We start from the raw sequence: 23,756 nt of genomic DNA, 5'->3' as shown, positions 1-23,756 counted from the left end.
AGGTCTATAACAGCTTCTTAGTTTACATGAATAAAAATTATAAAGTGAATTAGCTTGTAATAACACACTTCTCTTGGTTATTTCATGATTATCTAAAATCATAATGCAAACACAGTCTTGGTGTGATATAGTATAGCTATTGAGAGAGGGAAGGGATGGTGGGGACGTGGTTGGGTGAGTACGTGTATACTTCGAATTATCAACATACTAAATGAATAAGACCTAGCTAGAGGGCACAAACTTAGTTGCCCTTGAAAAATAAACAGGTAACACCAATCATTGTCCTCCACACCCCCCCCTCCCCTTACCCTCCCACCCCGATGACCCTTCTTCATCCCTGACTCCGGTAAAGCTTATGCAGACTTCATAAGCCTATATAGTGATATTTCCACGCGGAAACCAAGGAGCTGATACTATTGAGGTCGGTAGCTCAACGGCAGCTCCCTGCTCTGAGTAGCATAGACCTCTGAGGCTCTGTCATTTCTATAATTCACTGACTCGCACTCCCAGCCGTTCGTTTAAAAAAATAAGGCGCAAATGATTAATCATGTTGGGCATTCTATTTAGACATATTCCCAAAGGTTCTATCAAAACCGTCGCGGATGACTTGCCATTTTAAATATTTACTGGAAACGCTTTTGTCTCGGTCACGGGGAACCATTTAGTTATCAACACGAGTTGCTTTATCTTGGACGGGAACGAATCGTTGCGAAGTCAAGGTTTGTCACATTCAGACAAAGTCTATAAACACTTCCTGGGTTCACCAACTTCACAACATCGACAAGAAACTCGCTTTTTGCGAGATATAAATGATTCAGTGATTAGAAATAAACAGGGAGCAGACAACCACCCTGAAAGGAGGCACGCCTACGTCATCAATCATGTGACTTTGACGAAGCGTTTAAAATCCTTTCTTTTTACCTTAAAATATTGCTTTTGCTTGAACGATAAAGTATACTGTTTTGAGTTTGACCAATAATTTTACCAAACCTGGATAACATTCCACACGATGATGGCTTAGTGAATGAATAATGTATTCAATCTGAATTCTCTTCTTCAAATTTCATCGTCGATAAACTTTTCACGTGACTATATTTTCAAAAAGCATCTAAAAATCAAATTTACTGAAGAAACTTATAAATCATTTATTTTCACTTCATTTCATTATTCCAGTAATGATATATTTTATTGTTTGTTATGCGGGGGGGGGGGGGTGGATGGGGAGCCGTATTATATTTACGGTAATAATGTCAAACATGACTAGGCTACGAAATGTTGAGAACCCGGATGTAATCAGTAATTCATTGAACATTATCTTTCTTTTGATCAATTAAAATATTGGATTATAGCAAACTTGACAGTTTTGGTAAACATTTTTTTAACACAAACTAAAAACCCGATTCAGCAGTTTGACGGCTTGTTTTTAAAATTAAAATAAATTAAAAAGGAAGAAACTAATAATTGCTCAATTTTGGGAGATAAATGGAAAGTGGAATAACTTAGGAAATGTACAGCTCAAAATGATTGTAAATCCCTTATTTGAATAGAAAGAAACTAAGGAAAAATTTGGAATCAAAATATATATTACTGGTCTGGACAAGATATGTAGTGTATTGATTTATACAGAACGATTACGTAATAGTTCTGTCCCTGTGTAACGTTTTGTGTTAAAGCCAAAATAAGTATCAACATTCAGTAACGTTGTGTACCTGGTTAATATATAGCTTCAATTAATAAATAATAATAGTTGCTTTTTATATAGCGCTTTATACCAGCGATAGGTCTCAAAGCGCTTTACAGACGTTATATTACCCCTGGTCAATGATAACCTGTCCCAGAGACAATCCCTCCAGTCGGCAGCAGTTATATACTGCGCCCAATGACAAGTTACCTCACAGGTACCCATTGAACCCCTGGGTGGAGAGAGGCAAGTGAGATAAAGCATCTTACCCATGGACACAACGTAATGAGCTATAGGCAGGAATTATTGGCTAGTAAATACGTATGTCACTATCTCTTCCCTTCATAAATGTCGCTCTCTTCGCGATGAGGTTACGGTGACCTACATTTATCCTGTTGTTTCAATGGCGGGTTGCCATGGTAAACTATATGTCAAGGGCCTCGTGAAATTAATTTCTTCCGATGTTTTATCATTTAATAATCCCTCGGTACAATCGATCAGGAATATATCTCCTGCTGGTATCTGGAGTTTAAATCATAACCGGGTTTAAAATTCATCTGGAATTGCTTGGGCCATTTACCGGTAATTGAGAAGCTCATAACAAATGTTACCTTCTTGCTTGCTTTTTCATAGGAATGGTTTCATTTTCTATCAGGTCCAAATAGGCCTATACCTTGGTTTTTTATTATACCAATATGTAGGCAGGTTGGAAGCGCTATGACCCCATACCTATATGTAGGCTACAATAATTCTGAAAGTTGTAAATGTATTGCGTATTATATTCGCGTCAAACTCCCGTACCAAATTATTCGATATTATTTCATACTAAACACTTTGATATTTTTCAATTTCCAATTATTCTTTACTCTTGTATTTGTTTTACATTTGAACACTCGACGAGTGTCAGCGTCGAAATGAAAAATTGGAAGATTAATTAACCGCTTAGAAGAAGCCATATTTGTAGGATATCGCATGATGTAGGACATCATGTCACTTAAGAGCGTGGCTTGCTCTCACAGGCGCGGATCCAACCCCCCCCTCCCCTCCCATACAGTCTCGCAAAATATGCCAAGGAAGGTATTATTTGTCGTTTGTTCTGGTGCCTTGAGCCTATAGAATCCTCCTGATTTCACACAATAGAAGGTAAAACGGTTTACCGTTGCAAACACAGAAATGAAGTTTATACTGATTTAAGCAGATACAAGACGTGTAAATATATGCATATTCATGCATCAAAATGTATGCAATTTCTATCTTGTGATTATACCTAAACCTGTCAGATTTTAAATTTGAGCCCCAAAACGTTATTTCTCGATGAAACTCAAAACTTTGGGAATTGCATTGAAACCAATTCCCTTCAGCTTGAGCGCTACCGGTTTATAATTACTGAGCTATCCGAGTGTACGGTTCGAGTGTCAATCTCTTGTTGGAAGACTACCCGCTTAGGCTGGACACACGGTCCCCGGAGATATTAATTTAGAAATTAGATGGGTCGCTTGCCCCAAATTTGGCCGAAATTTATGAGGGTCGGATGAAGACATTGACAGAGTAGTATCCATAAAATGTGGTAAGTTGTTTGCTTTGGAAAAGCAACAAAGAAGAGCCATTACTAGGACAGATGATAGTTTAATGGTCGTGTCCTTATTTGACCTTTAAAGGGGCCATCTTTGCTGTTAGTTGCTGCATGGGAACTGTTAATGAAATCTTTTTAAAGGCACAATTCTGTTTTTGCGTTCAGTCTTCTGTGGCTTATCGGGGGTTTGTTTAAAACATTTTAAAATCGTTATATCTGTTCGCAATGTATACGGTTGGTTGTACAATATACATCATGCCTCTCTTCTGAAATATTGAAACATATTGACATTGTTTAGGACGGGGCCCACGGGGGGGGGGACCTGGGGGAATACATAATACCTCTCTTCTGTAATATTGATACATATTGAAATTGTTTAGGACGGGGCCCATGTGGGCATATGGGAGGGAATAAATATATAAAACATTCCTGATATGTGGTTAGGACTCCATTGGTTGACCACACAAATACTAGCCTGTCGAAAACTAAGTCGGCCTCTTTAAACTTCAGAACAGGTGTGTGAAAGGGACCCCTGTTCACCATTGGGATTGACTCGAGGGAGTCATTTGGCCCTATTTTTTAAACCCCGAAAAGTTCAAGATTGTTTTTAAACTGTTTTCCCATGGAAGTCCGTATTTGATTAAAACTTGTAAGAGACAGAGCCGGGTTTTGTTTAGAGTAATGTAAAGGTTATGAGGCTGTATAGTTATTTCTATTACAATTAGATGTTTAGCAAAACCTGGTCCAGGAGTGTCAGCCGTCGACCAAAACCCCAGGTCAGCCCTCTGTACGTTAAATAAGCAAACTTTTGTTTCCTGTAAGGCCGGTAGGCGAAATGGTGATGAAATCCGAACCCGGCTGGTTTCTGATCAGATATAGTCTGATCTGCATATACTTTACGACATTCCCTACGACGAAAAGTTCGGGAACTACCACGAAAAAATTCGGGAACTTGCCGCTGGTCAATAACGCCTTCACCCTCTACATGTTCACGGGAAGTATAGTATTGATGTTTATCAAGCATGGATGTAAATGGATGAACATAATACAACGAAATATAGTTATACTAGGTCTAAGCTCAATGATACGTTTTGTTTTAAAAGTGAATTGCGATGTCAAAGGTGCACAACTGCAGACAAAATATTTTGTTTTCGTTAAAATTGTATTCAATATAATTCGCTGATATTGGCATTGCATGAGCTTGACAGTCCCTGAAAGTTACAACCATACCAAATGCAAGGTCGAAACAATAATGTGTAAAAATGCAGTTAAGCAATACCAAATAATAATGTGTAAAAATGCAGATAAACAATACCAAACAAACTGTGACAAATGCAAACAGCAATATCTGGGACAAGGAATTGAATTGCAACTTTCACCAAGAAAGCTTGTTCCTTTTGAACAGGTTAAAAACAATTATATATCTCTAAATTTACAACTTTGAAATAGTTCTTTAGCGCCCTCGATTTTTACAGATGGTAGGCGTGGTTTAACTCATGAATCTCCGTTCATGATTGGTGGCCAGTTGATTGCCACACTACAAAGCTTTATCTGTATTGTTGGTTGCTGTATGTCTATTATCCATTAATAATGTGATCTTTAGCTCTTCCAATGACACTGTGAACGCACTTATTGTTCCCCTCCACTGTGACCAGTTTTAGTGAGAGAAAAAAAGAGAGTTAACGTTGGGTCTGTGAGGGAGAATTCGGGACACAAAAGCCCAGTGAGCCCCGTCCAGGTCGATCCGCAGGCATTCGACGGCTAATTCTGTTTACGGGAGGATTTAAAGCTTGCATTTATCATTAAAAGAAAAACCACCATTGACGGCGGATTGGAAGGTAGTGTAAAGAAAAGAGGCTGTTCATCTGATCGGTCAAGAGAGTTGGAATTTGTGATTCTTATATCTTGGAAATAGATGACCAATGACCACTAACTGGACATTCGGAATATCTTGCTTCTTCCCGTATTTCATAGAAAATTTGTTTGTTAATTGAACAACGATTGTTTCTTTTTCGGTCAATTATTTTGGACATACGATGATATACACCCAGAGATGAACGTGGATAAATGTAACTGATTTGTCTGGATTTTAAAGAAAACTTAAAAGGCAAGCACATTCTTTCACTTTCCATTGCATATTCAATTCGTTTACTTTATTGTTTAATGTGTTTTTATCCTTACATATAATAGTCATTATTCAACTGATTTTTTTTGGGGGGGGGGGGGGGGGTTCAATCTTTCTTTCTTTTGAATCATAATGATTTGAAATAAAAAATAAACTGCTCATGAAGTTTGGAAACAATATCTTTAAAATTAAGTCGGTACCATTTCCATTATTGTGAACACTATACTTCAAATTTTTAATTTCACATATAACCTAACTTTGGCAGTTTGGTCAATGTTCTAAGAGTGTTATGTATCAATTATTCTTTTTAACCTGGCAGTAGAATCCTTAAAGTTTTGACGCAGAAACAGAAATAGAGTCTCTGAACCTAATGAATAGTGAATTGGGTTTAGCAGTTTTAAGAGCAAAGATAAAATTAGCACTGTACGGTATAGTTGTTATATTAGTACATGACACAGTTATTGAACCTACAAGTACAATACGGTGCTGGTTTTTGTGTACATAGTTCCGACGTGACAGTGTGTTATTCCTAAATATTATAGAAGGTGGTTTATTTTGCAGACACAAATACAATTGTTGTACGCATATAATCACACGCAAAACAGTGGCTGCTTTCCTAGAAGCAAAACTTGGTACTTCGACGTATTTTGTGTTGAACAATGATGCATGTATAAAACAAATCATGTAACGCTATGGTATACGTTAGTAAGAACGTCTAACAACTTACTACAAGTTACAAGGTCTATTGTAATCTGTGTATTATCATATTTCATATTTGTTGTGGTTTGTACTGGCACCAACTGAAGAAGCATCTTTATCGTGGACATAGAAACATTGTCCCCTTTCGTGACTCTCTCAGAAAGGGAACAACTAACATGCTTCCGCAGAGCCCTGTTAAATGACAGATATTTAATCCCTTCATTTCAATTGAGAGAATTGATTATGAAATCTCGGTATATAATTGGCTGAATCGCAGTTAGTAACATATCAATGGAATTTAACATGATTAGTATCTAACTACAATTGACAACTGTAACATAACGCTAAATACAATACGTTAAAGTAGTATATAGGATTATTGTACATCTACCTTGAAGTAGTTACGTGCTGGTCTGAAAATGTCAAAGGCAGTAGTTTGTATAGCTAGAATTACTAGTGTGTAGCTAGGATTGGTAGTGTGTAGCTAGGATTGGTAGTGTGTAGCTAGGATTGTCATGCTATTGCAGAGAAAACGTATTAGTACTCGGGGTCGGTTGCCAGATTCCAGCAATTTTAACCAAACCTAACTAGTTTGATTGAAAGTAAGAAATCAAATCTTTAAACCAGGATCTAAACGAGCCTTGTTGCCAAGATGAAGTTTTAGCGGTAAATAATATGTGAGATACTCATATGAAGTATATAGGAAATGTCAAAATGTGGGTCTTTCTTCCTCTTAGCTCGAAATAAAAACATGCTTATCTAGCCAACCGTGATGAATTAATTAGTATAACAATTCGTACTTATTATAATACACACATACGTAAAGTTTCCATGTAGCTTACGAGAATATTCCTAATAAAACCATAGCCTTTGTGCAGTAAATGAAACGTGCATAACTTTATGAAAGGAAGCGAATCAGGTTAAGTTTGAAGTGGTAGAATATTGAATAACCAAGTCTATTCATTTCAGTCACATTCAGCTACCAAGCTATGCCCATGTTATTACATAGTTACTATGCTATTACATAGTTACTATGTCTGTGTCATTACATAGTAACTATGCCTGTGTTATAACATAGTTACTATGCCTGTGTTTTTACTGAGTTCGAACTATCGAAGTACCCTACTATGTGTATGGTCGCTACGGTGGTAACCCATCAATCCACCAGAAACTCACTCACTTACTTACTTGGTTATCTTAACAAGAACAAGCGTTGAAATTTATACCAAACTATTAAGATATTTTACTGGTGACGTCACTATGAATGGATACTCATACGCGTACATCATTGCTAACTTGTGAACGCTGTTACAAATATCATGCGTTGTCATGGAAACTGAAGTTACGAGCTTACTACTTTATTGCCATTTCACTTTATAATTTCACTATATACTGCATCCAGCTATAATGAGTATCATATCAGCGTGCAAAACATCAATTTGACAAAATACTTGTGAACTGTAACATAATTTTATTTTTTTCATTACTGTGTTGTAACTGTTTTTGTGAAGTGCTTTAGATCGTTGATCTTCCAGAGTTGTATTTAGCGCTGCTATGTAAATGTATTATTATTAATATTAAGTAAGATTATTAATATTATGGTAACTAGTGGAAGTAAATTGAATGTTACCATCACGTGGACATCTTTATACACATACAAGAACCTACAAACTTAACAACTATTAATCCATAATATTTAAAAGTGACCCATTGACAGTAAACTTTTTTCCATTAGTGAGAGTCAAATCGGACTGGGAAATAATAAACAAATTTGAAAGACACAAATAGATTGGTTAAAACGGTCACCTTGAACTCGCAATTACAAGTCACGTGGTGCTCTACAAATTGAACGAGTTATCAATTCTTATACAGGGATATCAAGCCATATATAGAAATGATGTGACGTCACCATTAAACGAGTTATCAATTCTTACACAAGGGATATGAAGCCTTATGTGTACTGTATAAATGATGTGACGTTACCATTAAGTGTGGCTGGAGGGAGGGGAGTAACTGGGTCATAATTGTTAGATACTGATAGACTAGGGGAAATGCATTTAGGTGTAACAAGTTAAACCCATTAATAGAACAGTAATATGCTGTCAAGCCTAAAGTATGTCTGAATTCAGTATAATTCAATACAAAAATAATTTATGTAGGCACCTACACATGCCCCCCCCCCTTCCGTCAATAGAGTGACTACCAACTACCCCCCCTACCGTCAATACTGTGCCTACTATCTACCGCCCCTTTCCATCAATACTGTTCCTACTAACTAACCTCCCCCCCCCACCCGCCAATATAGTACATACTAACTACCCCCCCCCTCCGCCAATACAGTGCATACTAACACCCCTTCCGTCAATACAGTGCATACAGGCTACCCCCCTCCGTCAACACAGTGCCTTCTAACCCTTCATCCTTGCTACATTTTTGTTTCACGTGGTCTTGATTTGATTAGTTTGACACGCAGTAGTCTATTATGGGTTCCGGATTTTTGTCTAATTATTGTTTTCATGTCATATAAATGTTTTCCTTTAACATGATATTTTTTCTCTTTGATCCCTCAGACAACCCATGCGTAAGTGACGCCCACTCTACTACTACTATCTTGCTGCGAACATTCATTCTCTTCTATCTTGACGGACGCCACGATTTTTTCCCTTTCTTGCAAACCGTGTTTTTTCATCGAGCTGGAAACTGCGCTGTGTGTAACCGTAAAAATATAATTTTAAGTGTTTTCTAGATTGGAAACCAATTGTGTCAACCTGCTCTTTCAAGAGCCATTCACACGAACTGTGTACAACTAAAACCAAACTTGTTTGTTCCTATGTGTACACAAAAATTTCGTACTGCATACCGTTAAAATAACGTTATCGCAAGCCTCAAGTGCCTTATCGCTGTGTAAACGGACTCAGTCGCTTTTTGATGAATTCGTGGGGTTGTGGAACAAAAGCGTCGTGTTGATATTTGTTGTGTGCTACCTCGCCATATAGCGCACGGTAGCCTAGCAGTACAAAGTACGAAGATCAACACAGTATCAAACAACTCGAATCCAGTCTACAAGATATTATTTTTTTGTGGTCTCCCTGCAGCATCGAAGTTTGAACTGCAAATTGTTACTGTTGTCCTTTATTGATGAACGATAAAAGTCTGTATTTGTTGGTGATAACATTTTGTTCATATCATATTCACTAGTATAAAATAATACGCTGGTTACCTATACCTACCATATTCACTCTGGAAGATTCGCCAATGTCGTCAAGGCCGTCACAGGGAGTTAAATATTAAAGTTATATATAATTGAACTTGAGATATTCTTTTCTTGTTGACCACGATACTTCCTAATTATTATACATTGTCGCAAACTCTTTCCTTGTGACGACGTTATCGTCTGGAACTAAGTGACGAAACAGAGTTTATAGCTGCATGATTCGTTTTGGATTATTCTCAACTAATCAGATCATCTTCGTCTCTCTGTATATGAACATACATATGGTTTGAATTATGCAGTATTTATGCACAATATCTAACATATTGGATGTTACGGCTTGGAGACTTTCTTTGATGCTTTATTCTGTAAGAATGTGAAAGCCGGAATTCAAACTCCATTTGGTCTGTGAATCATATCTGTGAATCCTTCAAGCGTGACTGTACGTTAACCCCGCATTTAGCTACAGACTGTGTTAATGAACCCTATCTCACCGCGTGTAATAACCTTGATGGTAGATAAATACCGAGGGATTTCAACCATTCGAGAGTTAGTTTCTACATCATTTTGGATATCTACTACTCTGGAAACAGTCTTGTTTTACAAAACTGTTCTGATGTTTATCCTGTGTACGACTGGATGACGTATGTATTGTATTTTATAGCGGCATATGATTGGTCACATTGTGTAGTCCGACAAGATCGCGTCTAACTGTATTATCATCATCAAAGGGTTCCGTACACATGAAGTCGATGGACCATATATGATCATAGCTCAGTTTCAACGAATCGCATCATAAATTTAGCAATATTAGAATATAGTCTCAAGTATCATTAGTTTTTTTCCAAATTGATTGTTTCCCAGTTTTCGCAGAACCGATTCGTGATCTCAGTGTGAACTTTTACCGTAGCTTCTTCGGTGTTTATCAATACGAGTGAATGGGCCCGAGGCGGGAGAAGACTTTCTCCGTTCTTTCACGTACGATACGGAATGCCGTGCATTGAGCACAAACAGTGTATACGGAAGCCGTTATTTGTTTAAGCAGTCCTGTCCCCCTGTGGAGTTTACAAACTTAAATCGAGTCTTGTTCTTAGCCCAATCAAAACACTATGAGGTCAAACACCCCACTGTGCCCGATTTTCTTATTTTGGGGATTCTCGCTGATATTGCTTCTGATAGGTGGGTTGTGTTCGGCCCAGAACTTCGTCGACGAGTTCGAGCCTGAACCACAACAGTGCATCCCAATTACCATCAACCTGTGTAAGGATGTAGGCTACAACGTTACCCGCATGCCTAACCTGGTAGGGCACGAATTACAACGAGATGCCGAACTACAACTGAAAACATTTAGTCCATTGATTCAATATCGATGTAGTCCCTATCTTCAGTTCTTTCTCTGCTCGGTGTATGTACCGCTATGCACACCGAAAATAGACATCGCGATCGGTGCATGTCGACCTATGTGTGAACGAGTAAAGCGATCTTGTGAACCGGTATTGAATGGGTTTGGCTACCAGTGGCCGGACGCTCTCAATTGTTCGCAATTTCCCGTGGAAAATAACGAGTATACCATGTGCATGGAAGTTCCCGTATCACCTAGCGAGGGCAATGGACATAACCGAAAACCGCCAAAGCCCGGAGACGATACGGGTGGCATCGTCGAACCGGGCGAGCCCGATTGTCAACACAAGAGGGAACCGTACAAGTGGCATTACGTTAAACAGTACGATCAATGTGCACCTTTATGTGACGCAGATATCTTGTTTGATTCCACCGAGAAGAAATTCGCTGAAATATGGATGGCGGTTTGGTCAGGACTTTGTTTCTTGTCGTCAACGTTTACGGTACTTACATTTCTAATCGAACCGAGTCGATTTCGGTATCCGGAGCGTTCGATTATTTTCTTATCGATATGTCTTAATATTCTGAGCATTGCTTATATCGTGCGATTAATCGCAGGACGTGAAACCATTGCCTGCCATAGTGATGGCGACGCTTCTTTCCTTATCATGAAAGGCCTTGAAAACACTGGATGTGCGGTTACCTTTCTTCTACTCTATTTTTTCGGGATGGCTAGTTCGATATGGTGGGTTGTTTTGACTTTCACCTGGTTCCTCGCAGCCGGGCTCAAATGGGGGCACGAGGCCATCCAACAACACAGTAGCTACTTTCATGTTGTTGCATGGGGTATTCCTTTCGTGAAAACAGTTATTATTTTATTTATGCACGCTGTTGATGCGGATGAATTGACTGCCATGTGTTACGTAGGGAATCACAACGAGCGTGTATTAACAGGATTCGTTATAACCCCACTTTTCACATACCTCGTGATCGGAACGAACTTTTTATTGGCGGGATTTATTTCACTTTTCAAGATTCGATCTGTCATGAAGAACGACGGTAACAAAACCGATAAATTAGAACGGTTGATGGTTAAAATCGGTTTATTTTCGGTGTTGTACATAGTCCCAGCAACCGTTACCGTCGCTTGTTACTTTTATGAAAAATCGAGAAGAAAAGACTGGCTAGATGCAAAATCATCTCCAAATATCGAAGTTTTTATGATGAAGATTTTTATGAGTTTAGTGGTTGGAATAACCAGCGGTATGTGGATATGGTCTGCCAAGACGATGCTAACGTGGACACGATTTATCGGCCGATTTGCACCGTGGTTATGTTGCAATGTGGTTCCGGGTAGGAAGGTTATCGCCAAGGACAAAGACGGTGATGAAACCGCGGTATGACATTTTGTAATGTAATGTTTACATTGAAAAGACTGCAACTGATGTCTTTTATACCGCGATGGCTAAACTTAGTTACTACATAGCGATATATTATTTTTCAACCATAGTGAGATTTCTATCTGCAGAAGTTGCGAAACGGTATACCGTTAACAATGGAGTAGGCTACTCTACTTGAATATGGGCTTTGCGTGACCCAAATACATAGGCTTTTTTGAAGTTCCAAGTATTTGTGAGTTTGTAAAATGTTTAAAATGATAGTACGATATGAAGACACCGTTATATATTTTATGCTATGCTGTCTAGAATGACTTAATAAATGCTCTAAATTTTACTCAATTGCAATAATGTCCATAGCTCCCTCGGATGTTGTTAATATGATTTTATCAAACACATGAATGATGTATGTACCTTTATATGCATGTATGAAGAGCGTCCTAGTGTGATTTTACGGATCTCTGTGCACAATTCTCTGCAGATAACACATATATGTTACGTAACATGTGATGCAGTAGCGTCATTTAAAAGTAATATACAGTGACGTCATGCCTCATCCGGCGTACAAGTTAAGTCTTAAGTTAATAAACAAGTCATTTGAAGTATGCGGGAAGGCCAGTAATACATGTTTACACCAATATATTTATGTACATGACGAGGGGGGGGGGGGGGGTGGGTGGGTTGCGGGAAGCGGTATGTTACAATACAAATGCATGTACAGTTTATTGTTCGACATATCATCAGTTTTGCCCCCCCCCCCCACCTGCTCCAACATGCTGGAAAGATCCAAAAATGGTCACCTATTTGAACAAAGTATTACATCTTTGTTTCTTCAATATTTGAAGCAACCGTTTTCAGTAATCAGAACCGCTACATGAGAGTACTTGTGATAACTTATTAGCATATTTGAGCTCGGGAGCAATACAGATGGACATCTAGGTAGGTGTTACACGGCATTTCATGTATGTCATATTCTGGCTCCATCCCTTGGTGTACTACCTAAAAAGAAATTCATAAAGATTAAAACAGATTTTACATAGCACCCGTCATAAAGTTCATAAAATCTGTTGATCTCATTGTCTTTTGATTAAGTAAATACTAATTAAGTATTGCATGACAGTCCTTGAAATATTGCATAAAAGATTTTATTTCTTTGTCTTCCATTAGAAGGGGTCGATTTATTTTGACCCTTTATACTAACGTGGTGCATAGGCCTGATAGTTTTAAAACCGCGCTTTATACATCGCGGTATTGAGATATACGGTGATAAGTGTTAGTTGATATCTCATTTTCTGATATTTACAGCATATTTAGTATCCTAGATACTAAACTATCATCACTTCTTAAAAAAAGCTTTCTGTGAAATTTCTTACAATTAAAAGTGAAATGTTATTTTCCAATCTTTGATTATTCTTTCCTTGCGTGAAATATCGTCGTAAATGTGCCACGTGATATGACGTCATTTTGTATGGCCAAAAAAAAACCGCTTTGGGGCATTGACCTGAATGTTTCATAAAATATTCAGAATATTGGCAAAACCGGCCTTAAACCGACTTGGATCCATCATGACCCACCCATCTATGACCCACCTCCTTCCCCTTTCGCCAAACTTAAAAAGAAAATAGTTTTAATAATATAATGTGAAAAACCAGTAAGACGTTCCTGCAAGTCAACATGTATTGAACCAATCCGAATAGTTTCTTACCATAGTTTCACATATAGCGTTGACAGAACCATACATGTTACAGGTAAACTAACCAGAGTGGAAAAGAGCTTAAATTAACAACAATTTGAAAACACAAACACGTCCTTGGCTACTATATAGGTCAAAGCTTTTCAAACCTTTCGAATATATATTTCAACGTATTTCAAATAACTATGTTGTTATATATGTCTTCATATACGTAAATGTGTGCCACACCAATGCGCTACCATAGCGACATGAAAGAAACCTATTTCCGGAATGCTTCATTCCCGTGTTGTATGTAACCATTGTATCTGCTTCGTCGCGGCTATAGCTTCAAATTTTTAATATTGAGTCTTTGTCAACAAAGTCGTTAAATTTTCTTTGGTAATATTCTTATCGATTCATATGTAGGGATTTCCTTCTGTGTAGGCACTCGACTGCGAAATAACTAAATTTACAATCTCTTGATACATTTTATAGTCCTGTTAGCATGCTGATAAAAACGAGCCAAGTACGTTTGACATCAAATTTACAAGTAGGATATAATTCGTCTGTTGAGTACTTCACACGTCCTTTGCAATTCACAAAGGATGCCGTATATACTGATGACATAATATCTAGGATGGGATGAATGTATTTGAAGTTATATGCGTACCGGTGTTTGAAATAGTGGGTGGGATTATGAATCTGCCCGACCCCCTCCCCCTGCCGTGAAATGAATAAATTTTCAATAAATATATTGAAAACTATCAAAAATCATGAATATGAATTATTTCCCCTCAAATTTGCCAACCTTCTCCACTCTATACGTGGCATCGCCTGAATGACAATTGAAAACTTGTATTTCCTCCGTGAAGCTATAACAGTATCTTCATACATATTGCTACCTAAGGATGGTCAACGTTATGTTCACAATGTGGGTTGATCACAAACAAAATACTACGAAAGGACTCAATAACGTTAGCTCGTATACGAATATAATGGAATTCAAGTCACGTGATTGAGAAAACCGTCACATCGCGAAAACCGTTATTCAAAAGGAATACCGTCACAAATATCGTCATATCATTGGGAATCAGTCACGGAGTTTTACACGCCACGAAATATCTTTCTTCCCTCTGAATCAAGATTCCGATTCAGTCTCTCTTGAATCAAAATCGATTGATTGACAGGGCAGCCCTTTTAGTTTGTTTTCTCCTGTTGGTGTCGATATATATTATACACATTAAAAACACGCGACCATTTATGGCTTTGAATGTATCTTTACTATCTATAGTGATTGTCTAGGTATATAATACATTGTTGCTAAAACAAATTAAACACATTGCATAGGGGAATACGAGAATGAGCCTATACACATTATTGCAAACTGCAGTCAAGGTTACATGATTCATGGCGTTGTATCTTATTCATGACAGCTACTTAAAAACATTACGACTTTGGTGGAAAGTGGATAAATTACTCTCGACTAATGTTGTGTTTTGTACATTTCATCGTCAACTCACCAGACGCTGTCCGGTTATGACAATCACTTGGCATCGTAAATATAATTCAGTATTTTTTTTTTTCTTGTGCATTTCAATTAAGCTGTGTGAGGCTATACGCACTTGACTTCGTAATAATCCGTGGACGGAGGAAAACCACCAAGGGTATCGTAAATTGGGGGGTTTAGTTACTGTTCCCAGTTGGCGAGAGGTATAGCAGCGACTCACCAGAACTGATATAGGGTACAGTATTTATATAAATGTTTGCCACGGTGCGGTATGTCAGGCCGTTCGCGCATTACGACACCCTCGAGGTGAAGCGAGTAACTCGGAGGGTTAGCAGTCCCATAGTATTTTCTTTTTAATATCTTTACAGCGGCGATCAAATGATTTTCGATACGACACACTATTACAGTTTGGACATTGCCTTTGACATTTTGCGCTGAGCCTGATATTTTGGACGCAGATTGTATGCCGTAATTAGGGTCGTGGCGTCCACGCTAAAGGTTTCATGGAAACTGCAGGGACTTGAAATCTTAATTGATATGTTGAAACAGTGTGGTCTAATGGCTTGGCATCTACTGAAACCGAAATGATGAAAGGATAGCCTTGGTAATGGCCATTTTCGCCACAATGTGACCAGTCATTGTTATATATATGGTAGATGTATACAGCTGTGGTTGTTCAAACATATGTCAATCAAGAAAACATATGCCTTGTTTTCAAAATATAGAAACTATCCGTCATAAATCATTATGCCTTTTCATCTATATTTTTTTGTTATAATATTGATATTTTTCTAATCATTTAATTACCTTCGTTTACCTTATGCATATTACAACATTGAATTGGAAAGGGAACTGGAAGCTGAGGGGTCAGAGTGGGGGTTATCTACACCCTTACAAGGCTCACATGATGTGTTCATGTTAAAAGTAAACTAGTTAAGCAGATAAACGTCTCAGTGTTTTGCCAAAGTTCTGAATAATGAGGAAAACAACGGTGAGTGGGTGGGCCTGGTAACAGAATTCGAGTCTCACCCATCGCAGTGCCAAGTCCGATGCATGCGTGGGGTTGTCTGTAACTCGTACCTAGTCAATCGATATTTATCTAACTACCCATCATTGTCTAACTTAGATTGAAAATATATACATTTGACCTATTATGACGTCAGTGCAATCGACGTACAATCTGGTTTATAAGAGTTGCAACTTGCTATGTCGGTCTCATGCAAAAGACATGTATCATGACATGATCAGGGTGAGAGGAGGGGGGGGGGGTTACTTTCACTCTGGGATCCTTGATGAACTATGGTTCAAGATATTCTACCCCCCCCCCTTTCCTCTCCCTGCCAACCAAGACCGCGAATTAACATTTGTTCCTATCTTGTGATCGTGTCCTAAACTCTTCAACTTCTGCTCGGATTCGACGCGGCCTACTCCTTCGTATTTCTTGAATTGTGTGCGAATCATTAACTTCAACCTCTATTGAGTGTTTGAATTTCATTGTTTAAGGCTGCCTCGGATTTTGATGGAAGAAAAATGACTTGTTGGTTTAAAAACAAAGATTGGCTGGAAACAGCCGGGTTCGTGTGTAAACTCAAAATACGAAAGAGGATTTATCATGCTACGGAAGCCTTGAAATAGGCACTGCAATATATCAATCGTTACCAGACTGTTGTGGTTATCATGTAATATAGAGAGGTGATGATATAGTCAAGCTATGTCTATAATGGTTTACATTCTCTTCTGTATGAAGAGTTGCAGGGAGAAATGTTTGCCAAGTGACAACAATCTTACAAGCTAACGATAGGCTGAAGTATTTGATAAGTACATAGGCTCACGTTGATCAATCATTATCCAACCAAAACTATAAGAGTGAAACTTACCAATATTTGAGGTTCGTTTTAGAGATACATTTCAAGTCAAACCGCAAGCCAAAAATCAGAGAATGAACTGAGGAAACCATAAGGTTTTAATCTTGGGCGTGACAACAACACAGTGTCTGTGGGGACATGAAATGTCAGCACACAGTGCATTGTGGGTATCGTAGCCTGACTCAGGAAGGTAGTGCTGGATTAATCAATTGATCAATATTTATGATAGATAGCAGGGTGTGTCTTTCACTTCTCTATTCCCCTGTCCACTATTCCCGACCCTCTCACAGAAACTGAGACCATATAAACAACCCGCTATAACACAATACGGTATGTGGGAGGGGCAGGGGGTGGGTGGGGTAGTGGTGGATGGGGTAGTGAATAAATCTAAGGGGAATAGGTCAAGCAACTGGAACCCCAGTCACATGACACAGTTTATCCTAAAGATTATTAAATATTATTCATTTTGCTAAGTTTACGTCCTCGCCTATTACTAAGCTTTGCATATGACGGATGCGTGCTGTTTTCCCTTTCATTCTTCAGTTCAACCTCAGTTTATGTTATACTCATTATAACCTTTTCTCATTCATTCTCAAACTCATCCTCGGTTCATTCTCATTAGTTTCATTCTCAGATGCAGATTCTTGTTTTCATCCTACCTTCCATGTTAAGGAAGAGATGCCTTCTTATTCCATTCCTCATATTCATTCTCATATTCATTCTGAAATCCATCCTCTCATTCATACTTCCATAGTTAGATTCATTCGAAAATTCATACTCGAATTCATTCTCATGTCATCTTCTCGTTCATTCTGAGATTCTTTCTCTCCACCCACCCTTTTACAGATTCCATTCATCCAAGATTCACTGACCGAGAAAGAATATGATTGGACCACGGCAAGTATGTGATAAAATGATACTCTGTGACTTTGTCCATACAATATAACGCGATAATATTTAACATCCCTTTTCCTACACCAATACTCCTATCACGTTAAATCCGGTTGTTGGTCCAGCTAACTTCTTTACTGTATAGCCGTGCTATTCACCTCGATTTGTTGGGCGAGTCTGCAATCAAATTCATTTATTGATTCATTTACTTTAACTCTGTTTGAAGTATTTCTTTGATGTTTGGTCACATTGACCTAACTCCTTATTTTGATTTCGGATAAGAAGATGCGCTTGCGTCCGCATAGAATGACTTGAGATGTTTCAGGGCGCAAACCAGGATGCTCCGTATCAAAAACAGAGACGGGTGGAGAGATCGGAGGCCTTCACGATTGTATGTTTGGTACACAGGGAGGGGGAGGGGAGGGAGAGGGGGCAGGGTGAAGGGAGTTTTGGTAGAATGGAAGTCAAAGGACCTCAAGTAATCTTTTCTTCGACAAAGGATTCGTAATAAGTAACTGAGTACTTGCGCAGTCACTTGTGGGTATAATCAATATCTTTTGAAACAGAAAAGGATGGAAACACTGGTAACAGATGGGTAGCTCGAGTGATGAGTTGAGCAATGCCTATAGGTCCGGTTAGAATATGCTGATTCTTGACCCTGGGGGTGAAACCGATATCCCCGAGGATCTGCCTGATAATTCTTGTAACTAACCCTGCTTGTACCTTAATCATAGAAGCATGTTCTATACTTCCAACTTAAGCAGTCCATATATAATGAACACAGCTTTGTTGCAGAACACGAACAACCATACGCCAGCTGTACGACTTTCTTTTCGTCAGATGTCGGAGGTCTAAGTGTATGCATACGTTTTGAATATTCATAACTATGTCTAGCTGAAACATCCAGTTGGGACAATTTTTTCTATACTTTAGTGTTAAGTCCCTCTTCAGAGCACTTGTATTGTCAGTACGAGCAGTATGAATATCATGTTTCTATCAGATCAACGTTAGGAACTGTTTGTACTGACAATACCAGTGCTTTGAGAGCATGATATAGGAGTACAGTTTATAGAGGTATTAGCATTAGGAAATTGTCCCAACTGTCTGAACTGAAATGTACTACTAAGTTTATTTCAATAGATATGCTGTCAATAATAAGCAGCCTAACTTCATGAATATAACCAACGACCGCCTTCAACATTATCATCGTGCCTTCACGTCTACTGCTTATTCAATCATTGTAACAGGCTGGCACTGTTAGCAGGTTACATAACTTGGAATAAACCAGGCCGGTCACGTAGGCGGCGAAGGGGTGAACCTGACGTCACGCATTAAACAATCACAGTAGCAACACGCGAGCTACCAGATTAATTAATTCGTAGATATTATCGTTTTTAATTATTAAGCCTTCTGAATATCTCTGCCTGGTCAAAGTTCATTTATTATTTACATTTCAGGCCGCCGTACGATCGTATCATACTGAATTATAATTATTGCAGCAGTAGTCAGTTAGCATATCGTGAGATTATAACATTACAAAGCTGTTTGTGTAGCGATGTGTGATAGGCCTACCTCATGTACAATACCGATACTTAGTACACACTATACCATACTTATGGGCTCTTCAAACATGTTAAGCATCTGTGGACATAACAATTTATTGAAATGACACGTAAATTGTATAGACAATACAGAAGTCTAGCAGAAAAATAAACTACCAACAACAAAAAATCCCAATGTATTAAATTGATCGTAAAAATGAAAATTTTATGAGCATATTAATTTCCGAGTTTTTTGTTTCACTTGGTGAATATGTTCTCATGTTGTTGCTGCAATGGACTACTGGTGGCATGTTTCAGTTCACCTGTATCAGAAGTGACGTTTATTACTGCCGTAAAACTTCAGCAGATTGCAGGCTAGAAGCGAAATTAATACACACTGCACAATCTATAGTCTGGTGTATACGTACGAAGCATCAAAATAAGGTTGTGTTGAATATTGTTACATTGTAACGTTATTATAATGAACTGGGAGGTAACTTCTATGATCATATTTTTTTTTAGCCCCTATATATATATTTTTTTTCTTTCAATTATATATGTTCATTTGCCTTTGTCGTTTACCTCCAATTCATTAACATGAAGTCCGTTCAAAGTATCTCTTTCGAGATCCGGCTTTAGGAATCACAAATGATTTCGAGTTGGTTAGCATCATGTTTGATCTCTAGAGTAAGGCAAAATATGTCACCAAAAACAGAACTAGTATTGTTCGATACAGTTGACAAACGCCTACAGTGGAATTACGACCTTCCTTACCGGTTTCGAACCTGCCGTAACCATATAATCACTACGGTACCGCCACCCTTCCCTTCCCTCACCCCCACCCCACCCTACTGGGTAACCCATGGCATCTGTGCGGTATTTAACTGTTTGTGATATCTGAAAAAGGTTTGCAAATTGGATGTAAAACATTTCTGTTGGAAAATATCAGAGGGCAACAGCGAAAAACAAGAATTTCTTTTATTAATGAGATTCCCTGCTGTTACTATGGTTACGAAAGATATAAGAAGACAGAGATAGCTTTAATTGCTCCTATCGAAAATAAATTGCGAATATATTGAACATTTATAATCAATTTCACGAGAATTTGGATCTACTAAAAGTTGGGATACCGGCTGTTTGAAGAAACATCAAACGTGAATTTCACATTAAGTCATAAATTATGTTACCTATAGCTGCCAGATACAGGACTTTTCTTGCAAGTGAAATATGCTTTACTTGGCTTCATTAAATCAAGTAAACACCATAAAGCCAGCGATCTGGTTACAAATGCTATTATGTTGAATTCCAACAATTCTCCTTGAGTTTTAAATCATCTGTTTGGAACCAGAAGACAAATGCGATTCTCATTTATTGCAACTTTGAAAGTTACTGTTGAGTGTACTGAAACCTAAATATAGGTAACAAGTAACAAAACAAGAGATGCGATGAGTCTGAGATAAGCAAACATTGACAACATACTAGACCTCACACGGGGTATATATAAGGGGAAGGGGGTTGGGCTGGGATGGTGATAGTAGTAGTGGTAGTAGTAGCAGAACTAGTAGTAGTAGTAGTATAGATTTTGAATATTTCTTGGAATGTTGGTGCTGAAACAGTTTTGAAACATTGACGCAGCCAATGAATGCTCTCAAGTTTTGGACTGCCTCCAATACAGCATATATATATATATATATATATATATATATATATATATATATATATATATATATCCAATGTCAAAGACTCCTCACAGTCACACAGCCCCCAACGACACAATATAACCGTTTAGTGTGGCGGTCATACGGAAACAAGATTTAATCAGTGGAGATCTAATGGAGAGTGACGTCATAGTTTGAGACGTTTCAAAGGGAGGCAATTTTATAGACTATAAACTGACACCATACAGTCTTGAGATATAGGTTTGGGTCAGCGGTCGTGCCCTGCAAAACACATAAAAAAGTTTATTTCATTTTCGGGGTTCGTAAGGTTTCTTTTAATACCCAACAAACAAAGGTAAGAAGTAGATATGTACATTATGCAGTGAATTCAAAACCTCACGAATAAGGACGCCAATAAACAGTTTAGCCGATTAGTAGCTAGAAAAATGCCAGCCAGCTTGGATATGGTCTATGGTCAGTAGGTGACTATGAGGACGCACTCCTTTGAAACCGTTCCATTCTACTAGTCTACCTGTTCGGGTGTAGATATATCTACTTACAGCATGCATGGCATGATATAATGACATGTACATTTCGAGATATGTGAAAATATTTCTGTCATCCAAGAAGTGTCCATATGTAGCTTCAAAATTTAACCATGTCGACATGTAACCATGTCTACATACAGTTTGTTTTCCGAGTGTGTACATGTTAGTTGTAGTCAATATCTACTTTCAAGGTCACGTGTTATCGTGTCTGGTACTCGCAAGATGTAAACATTTTGATGGTCTATACATATAATTTGTTAATTAATTGATTAATTTTTAATAACTTGAAGTTTCGAATCCATCCCAACTTGTCAATGTATAGGCTACATGTCAGCTCCTTTACATGTTGTAATTATGGTCACACAAGTGACTATGAGAGCATTTGATATATTCTGAATGATTCATCCTGTTTTGTCCTTTATCCTCCAACCCTTAATGTCAAATTGAGGCCATATTGGGCAATGAAATATACCAGCTTCAGTGTCACACACTGTTATGAAAGCAAATGTCAACAGATACACGTCTCTGTGGTTTATCATATCTGAATACATCACATGATGCAGTGTGAGGTGTTGGCCTGTTCAGACAGAGCTTCACGGTCTTTGGAGACATAGAACTATTATGCGGACAGGAGAGACAGTAGCAGGAGGCTGGAACAAGAGGCTGGAACAGGAGACCTGACAGGAAGCTGGAACAGGAGGCTGGAACAGGAGGCTGGAACTGGAGGCTGGAACAAGGAGGCTGGAACAGGAGACCGCAACGGGAGGCTGAACAGGAGGCTGGAACAGGAGGCTGGAACAGGAGGCTGGAACAGGAGGCTGAAGGGGAGGCTGGAACAAGAGGCTGGAACAGGAGACCGTAACAGGAGACCGTAACAGGAGGCCATAATAGGAGGCTGAACAGATGGCTGGAACAAGAGGCTGGAACAGGAGGCTGGAACAAGAGGCTGGAACAGGAGACCCTGACAGGAGGCTGGAACAGGAGGCTGGAACAGGAGACCGTGACAGGAGGCTTGAGCAGGAGGCTGGAACATGAGGCTGGAACAGGAGGCTGGAACAGGAGGCTGTAGCATTGTCTTATCTTTGGTCGCGTCTCATTGTAACATGTCTCGTATATTTCTTGTCTTTTACTCATTTCGTAATTGTCTTAGTCGTATATTATCCTTAGTCCTGATAAGACTTGTGTGTCTTTTCTTATTTCGTATTTGTCTTATCTTTGGTCGCGTCTCATTCTAACATGTCTAGTATATATCTTGTCTTTTCCTTACTTCGTATTTGTCTTGTCACTAGTCGTGTATTATCATGAGTCCTGATATGACTTGTGTGTATTTTCTAATGTGTACGTATTTTTTCGACTTGTATTGCTTTTTTTTCTCATTACGTAACATGTGGCTCAAGATGGTTTCGTCTTGCCTTGGGTCCTCGTGTTTTGTCCTGTTTCCCTGTTTTATTGTATCATTCCTTGTGTCAAAGGTCATCCTTTCCATGTTCTGTATCTTTTCCTGTGTCTATCTTTTCTGACCCTGTTATACCAGTTTGCTCGCCTCGTATTTGATTTGAGTTATCTGAGTTTTACTTTCTTTCTGTCTTATCCTCCGTTGTCTGTAATTATCATCTCTTTCCTTGGTTTATAATGTTTCTTGCCTTGTCATTGTTTTTGTTTGTTGTTGTTGATATGGTCAGATTATATACTTCACCTCTTGTGTGGTCTAGACCGTTTCGTGTTACCTTTAGTCTCTTCACTTCACATACAACCCAACATAAGATATCACCACCATGTTTGTCCGTCCGTCCGTCTCTCGTACTGTTTCTTTGCGTGTTTACTTATATTTTAGCTTTCTTTCCAGCGAACAAATCCGTTCGTCATGTTATTCTGGTCGTCCGTGTGGCTGTCTATATGACTGTATATCTTTAGGCATGTCTGTCTCGGAAGCCTAAGCGGGCCACACATCATTTTCCCTGCAGTACTATGTATAGAATCCTAATACTATAAGATAAGTGTCCTTCTGGAACCATTTTGCTACCAAGCATTTATTTTCGTCTCAAGC

At 38.5% G+C, this 23,756-nt stretch overlaps 1 protein-coding gene across 1 annotated transcript; it reads left to right on the top strand.

Moving 5' to 3' along the window:
* Nucleotides 1-4,850: 4,850 nt before the first annotated feature.
* LOC139962985 (frizzled-4-like) lies at nt 4,851-13,419 on the top strand. Its single transcript, XM_071963428.1, has 2 exons — nt 4,851-5,361; nt 8,649-13,419. The coding sequence occupies exon 2, from the start codon at nt 10,399-10,401 to the stop codon at nt 12,031-12,033; it is 1,635 nt and encodes a 544-aa protein (XP_071819529.1). The 5' UTR covers nt 4,851-5,361; nt 8,649-10,398; the 3' UTR covers nt 12,034-13,419.
* The last annotated feature ends 10,337 nt before the right edge of the window (nt 13,420-23,756 follow it).

Source organism: Apostichopus japonicus, chromosome 21 (genome assembly GCF_037975245.1).
Source record: "Apostichopus japonicus isolate 1M-3 chromosome 21, ASM3797524v1, whole genome shotgun sequence".
In the NCBI taxonomy this organism is placed as follows: domain Eukaryota; kingdom Metazoa; phylum Echinodermata; class Holothuroidea; order Aspidochirotida; family Stichopodidae; genus Apostichopus; species Apostichopus japonicus.
Note: the sequence above shows the minus strand (reverse complement) of the source record. Positions and strands in the feature narration are given on the sequence as shown.

What these genes read in the sequence shown, in the direction of transcription:
- LOC139962985 (XM_071963428.1), top strand. Translation starts at nt 10,399, where the DNA reads ATGAGGTCAAACACCCCACTGTGCCCGATTTTCTTATTTTGGGGATTC.